Source organism: Gigantopelta aegis, chromosome 10, assembly GCF_016097555.1.
Source record: "Gigantopelta aegis isolate Gae_Host chromosome 10, Gae_host_genome, whole genome shotgun sequence".
Classification (NCBI taxonomy): Eukaryota; Metazoa; Mollusca; class Gastropoda; order Neomphalida; family Peltospiridae; genus Gigantopelta; species Gigantopelta aegis.
Window position 1 is genome coordinate 32,910,057 of NC_054708.1, and position 6,000 is coordinate 32,916,056.

Consider the following 6,000-nt stretch of genomic DNA (forward strand, 5'->3'; position numbering starts at 1 on the left):
ACAATTGTAGATTTTTGTTTTTAAATCATTGTGTGTTTGTGCTTGCGTGCGTGCGTGCGTGCGTGCGTGTGTGTGTGTGATGAACGTACGTTTGTGTGTGCGGGAAGGGCATTGTTGTATTGTTTTTCTAAAATATTCTTTAAAAAAACACACAAAAAACCCCCACATATATCGCACGATTAACGGTGTTTCTACAAATGCTAAAACGTAACAGTGTAAGTGGTGGTGTTGTCTTGCAGAAGAGCACGATCCCGTCGGCGGAACAGTTGCACCTGTACTCGTTCGACTTCAACGACATGCACCTGGACGACTACGGCACGCTGAAAGCCGTCATCAGGATGTTCCAGGAGGCCAACATCATCTCCACGTTCAAAGTACCGTACGAGGTAACGCCATGTCTGTCCGCGTTGTAGGGGTATAGGTTGGACTATACGAAATAAAATCCCTTAGGCGACCATGTTAACGTTTGTGCTTAAAAACACTATATGCAAACTATGACCCATAAATATCAGAACTACAACTCCAACTTCAAAGTATTAACTGAACAAAATGGTACCTTTAACGGCTAATTTTCGGTATAACCAGATGTTTCTACAACAATTCTAGTTTCGCACAAAATTTGAGTACTTTTTTTTTACAGGTACCCCATACATGTTCCAAGCACAAGGCTATTTGACACAGTGGTACTAGATCAAATAAAATTGCATACATGTTTAGCCCAGATGAAACTAATTCTTTTACAACCAACACATACACATTTATAACCAAGCACAGGACTTGTGGTGTTAACTTCTCTATTAAAAGTTCGGTGCACCTCGAACTCTGACCCAGCTGGAAATTAATTGGTTTAGTGCTACCTATAGGTATACCCATGTATGTATTATAATGTGTGTATGTGTATGTATAAGATGTACCTACGTTAAAATGTGGAATCGATTTAGCTAATTACGACCCCTCTACACATTTAAACAAATATGATCGACTGCACCTCCTTCAGACGAGCTGAATAATCACTGGCGTAGGAAGCGGGGGACAAGGGCATGTGCCCTCCCCCCCCCCCCCCCCCCCACACACACACACTTTTCAGATATTTTGCTTTATATATACTTTATAATAATGTAAAAGTGTGTAAATATAAAAGTGTGCCCCCCCCCCCCCCCCTCCTCAATCTGGTATGCGCGCGTGCGTGTGATAGTGTATATGTGAGTGTGTGAGTGTGTGTCTTTGTTTTACTTTTTTGATCTTGTTGATTTCTTCTTTTTTCCCCTTTGTGTGTGTATGTTGTTTGGCTTTTGTAAACAAAACTATTTCAACTGTAGGTTGTTTGCCGGTGGGCGTGCAGCGTTAAGAAGAACTACAGACCTGTGACGTATCACAACTGGAGGCACGCCTTCAACGTGTGTCAAACCATGTTCACTATGCTCTACGTAAGTCGTATTTTAGTATTTGTCAAGTAAATTCGTAGACTTACACGTATATCTCTGGACAAGGTGGAGTGATAATAAACATGACAGGCAACACCTCGTTATCATCAGTTTATTGTTATAAGTACAGTCAAACCTGTGCTAGCGGCCACCTGTAATCAGCGGCCACCTGTCTTAAGCGGTCACTTTTCGCTACTTTCCCCTTGTGTGACCGCTTAAGACAGGTTTGACTGTATATATTGTTATTGTCTCGCCTTTACGAAATAAAAAGACGAGATACGGCGGCGGCAATGGCGAAGGCGTCAACGTTTGCGTTAAAGGTTAACGTAGTGTCTCGCCTAGATCAGTTTCTCACAAATTATAAGTCTTAGGTTTATAGTTGCACCTATGAATGACTTGGGCACGGCGGAAGCAGGTATACATTGGGGGGGGGGGGGGGGGGCTGACTAAGATTGAGGACGTAAAGCAAAGTTTCTACGGGGTACTGGAGGGGGGGGGGGGGGGGGCTCATGTTCCCGTGTAAAATGTTGAAAACTAGATGTTCTGAAATGCAATTTCCTGCATTCTACAAGTGAACTTCATCTCTGGTTTAAGATTTACCACCAATAATATTTTTGATTCAGAATTATTGGGGCTTCTTCCACCTCCAAGCCCCCCTCCGCTCCGCCGTGCCTGAATGTTCATCACAGTGCAATGAAATATTTTTATAGTAGACGAGACATTGAATTCTGTGGTATGTTGTATGTATATATTGTTATTTATTTGTTTTAAGACTGGAGAGATGAGTCCGCGATTCGACATTCTGGACATGTTTGCACTGATGGTAGCCTGTCTGTGTCACGACCTGGATCATCGGGGTACAAACAACGCGTTTCAAGTGACGTGAGTATCCCATAATGCGTAGTGTGAGAGAGACCAGGTTCAGAGAGGATGCCGACTGGGCTATGATATAACAACTATAGAGTTTGCTGTAATTCCTGCCAACTGATACATAAATAGATAATAACAAACCTGAGTTCGACAAATCCACTTGCCCCGGTGTAATAGACCAAAATATACCCCCCGCCAAACTATACCCGGGGTATACACTGAACTAGTCCAGAATATACCCTGGGGTATAAAACAGGCTAGCCTAGAATATACCTCTCTTTTATGAAAGCAATAGTTGTTTTTCTTTTAAAGCGTTTATTATTATTTATTTATTTTTTAAATTGTATACAGGTTAATAAAAAAAATGAGGGTTAGGTTTAGGGTTAGGGGTATAAAACAGGCTAGCCTACTTTAACCCCGGGTATAGTTTGACGGGGGTATATTTTGCGCTGTTACACCGGTTCTGGCTAGTGAATTTTTGGTCTGGGCTAGTGGAAATTATCAACTGTATTACTGTAATACGTAGCGCACTAGCCAAAACTTCTCTTTGGGGGCTAGTGACTTTCTCAAACATTTGTCAAACACTGTAATAACTAGTTAATGACGTCGGATTTCTGCTTTATCCTGTCAAGGTAAGAATGGAAAATTTCTCATTCGGCCTGAATAGGATAAAGCCGATATCCGACGTCATTAACTAGTTATTATCTTTATCCTGCAGACCATAAACATTAAGGGGAAATTGATAATAACTAGTTCATGACGTCGGATATCTGCTTTATCCTGTGAAGGTAAGAATGGGAAATGTCTCATGCGGCCTTAACAGGATAAAGCCGATATCCGACGTCATTAACTAGTTGATAAAGCCGATATCCGACGTCATTAACTAGTTGTTATCTTTATCCTGCGGATCATAAAAAAAAATAAGAGAAAAGCTACTATTTTTGTTTTTCAGCCACATTGTACGATGACCTAGAGGTCAGATGATCGATTTTATAATGTATCTATATGCGTGTGACGTCGCACGAGTTTAAAGTCATATCCTGCTACCATACAGATATGACTTTGCTTTATCCGTCATCATATCCTGTCAGTAGAATCGGTGGTTGCAGGATAAATATTGCTACAACGCCTTTAATGGTTTGGCTGTTCTTTCACTTCTTTCTTCTATGTTGAAACATAGTTGTACCCTTGGAATCTGTCCTGTGTAATGATTTGATTTGAAATATGAATTGACATACCTGGGCGTGAGGTGTGCAGAAGAGGCATTTCCCATTAAGAAAATGAGACAAAGTGTACGATTTAGTTTGCAACGACTCTACATGTTCGAATTGTGTGTAGCTGGAGGGGTCTTCATTGTGTTGTATCCTGATTCATTTTCATTCCAGTTTAGCAAAACCCACCACCACCACCCCACCACCACCCCACCCCGAGTTAGTTTAGACTATATACGGTCATTATTGTTTTATAGTTGATAATTATAATTTTCAGGCCGAATGATAAATTTCCCATTCTTACCTTGAAAGGATAAAGCAGATATCCGACGTCATTAACTAGTTATTCTCAATTTCCCCTTAAGTTTTATGATCAGCAGGATAAATATAATAACTAATTAATGACGTAGGATATTTGCTTTATAATTACATAAATACTTTGACTTCAAAATTAAGTCTCAATTCTTTGATTCAAATATTTACATAAAATGTTTATTTTTATTTTTAGAGTTGCCTCCCCATTGGCGATGTTATACAGTACATCCGTGTTGGAACATCACCACTTTGATCACTGCATCATGATTTTAAACAGTGAGGTGAGACCATCGTTAGTGGTTTACGTTTCTGTTTATAGCAACCATCTTCACGGTTTTCTTGGTCACCTGTTTTTTTGAAATGGTTTCTGAATTATTGTTCTTATATTAAAGTTATGCGTTTGGTGTATTGTCTTGTTTGGATTTTACGGACAACAATTAGATAATACAACATCTGGCTTTTTCCATTTCATTTCAACTTATTTTCGTTGTTCAAGCACGCTGTCCTGGGCACACACCTCAGCTATCTGGGCTGTCTGTCCAGGACAGTGGATTAGTTGTTAGTGAGAAAGAAGAGGGTGTAGTGGTCTTACGCCTACCAATTGAGTCGTTGAAACTCGCTATGGGTAGGAGCCGGTACCGGGCTGCGAACCCTGTACCTACTAGACTTATGTCCGATGGCCTAACCACGACGCCACCGAGGCCGGTAGGCTTTTTTCAGTTTGAAGTTTGTTTTGCTTAAACAACATGACAAGAGTACATTGATCAGTTTAATCTGTGGTTGTTGGATGTTAAATATATGATCATTCAGACATATAGTATTTAAAGAGCGGGAACTAGCTTAGTGGTAAAATGCTCACTTGATGCGTAGTCGGTCTAGGATCGATCCTCGTCGGTGGGTCCATTGGGCTCTTTCTTGTTTCAGCCAATGCACCACAACTGGTATATCAAAGGCCGTGGTGTTTACTACCCTATTTGTGGGATGGTGCAAATGAAAGATCCCTTGCTACTAATGGTAAAATGTAGCAGGTTTCCCCTCAATGACTATATGTCATAATTACCAAATGTTTGACATCCAATAGCCGAACAGTAATAAATCAATTTGCTCTAGTGGTGTCATTAAACAAAATGAACACTGACTTTTATAGTCTTTAGAGGAAGAAAATGTTTTATTTAACGATTCACCCAACACATTTTATTTACGGTTATATGGCGTCGGACATATGGTTAAGATACTGAGAGAGGAAACCCGTTGCATTGACTTTTATAGTCTTTAGAGAAAGGAAGGAAATCTTTTGTTTAACGACGCACTCAACACATTTTATTTATGGTTACATGGCGTCGGACATATGGTTAAGGACCACACAGATATTGAGAGAGGAAACCCGCTGTTGCCACTTCATGGGCTACTCTTTTCGATTAGCAGCAAGGGGTCGTTTATATGCACCATCCCACAGACAGCATAACACATACCACACGGCCTTTGATATACCAGTCGTGGCATACGGGCTGGAACAAGAAATAGCCCAATGAGTCCACCGACAGGGATCGATCCCAGGCCGGCCGCGCATCAAGCGAGCGCTGTGCCACTAAGCTACGTCCCGCTCCCGTCTTTGGAGGAGACTATCTACAATAATTAAATTGGCCGTGACTGGCTGCATTTACTTCATGAAAAAGAAACCTTGTTTTGAAAACGTTACGTAACTCTTGACAAAAATATCCTCCCCTTCCCCGTGTTTTATAAATGCATTCAATAACACCCCTACCTCTAGAGCATTACGTAATTGTTCCATGGCCCACTACTGCGAATTATGGCAGCATGGCATAAAAATGTGCATCTGCGTCACAGGAAAGATCGTACTGGATATTCTGAGAACATGTCATATCATTCAAGGGCGTTTTTTCGCGTTACTTGTAAATGTCATGACATAACACTGGTCATATTTCTGAAACCATTGCGTAAATAGGATTAGCTCAGTCGGTTGAGTGCTCGCTTGAGGTGCTTGTATCGCAGGATCGAACCACCTCGGTGGATCCACTGAACTGATTGGGTTTTCTCTCGTTCCAACTAATGTACCACAACTGGACAGAGGCCGTGGTATGTGCTTTCCTGTCTGTGGAAAAGTGCATATAAAAGATCCCTAACTGCATTTAGAACAATGTAGCGGGTTTCCTCTGATC

At 41.0% G+C, this 6,000-nt stretch overlaps 1 protein-coding gene across 6 annotated transcripts in view; it reads left to right on the forward strand.

The window, feature by feature from the left end:
• LOC121383133 (cGMP-specific 3',5'-cyclic phosphodiesterase-like) overlaps window positions 1-6,000 on the forward strand; it is a 137,703-nt gene that overhangs the window by 108,894 nt on the left and 22,809 nt on the right. For all 6 annotated transcript variants that reach the window (XM_041512944.1, XM_041512941.1, XM_041512945.1 and 3 more), the window contains 4 exons: window positions 240-386; window positions 1,320-1,427; window positions 2,197-2,306; window positions 4,014-4,101. In XM_041512944.1, coding sequence (XP_041368878.1) covers window positions 240-386; window positions 1,320-1,427; window positions 2,197-2,306; window positions 4,014-4,101 — 453 coding nt within the window. The remainder of the gene's footprint in view (window positions 1-239; window positions 387-1,319; window positions 1,428-2,196; window positions 2,307-4,013; window positions 4,102-6,000) is intronic.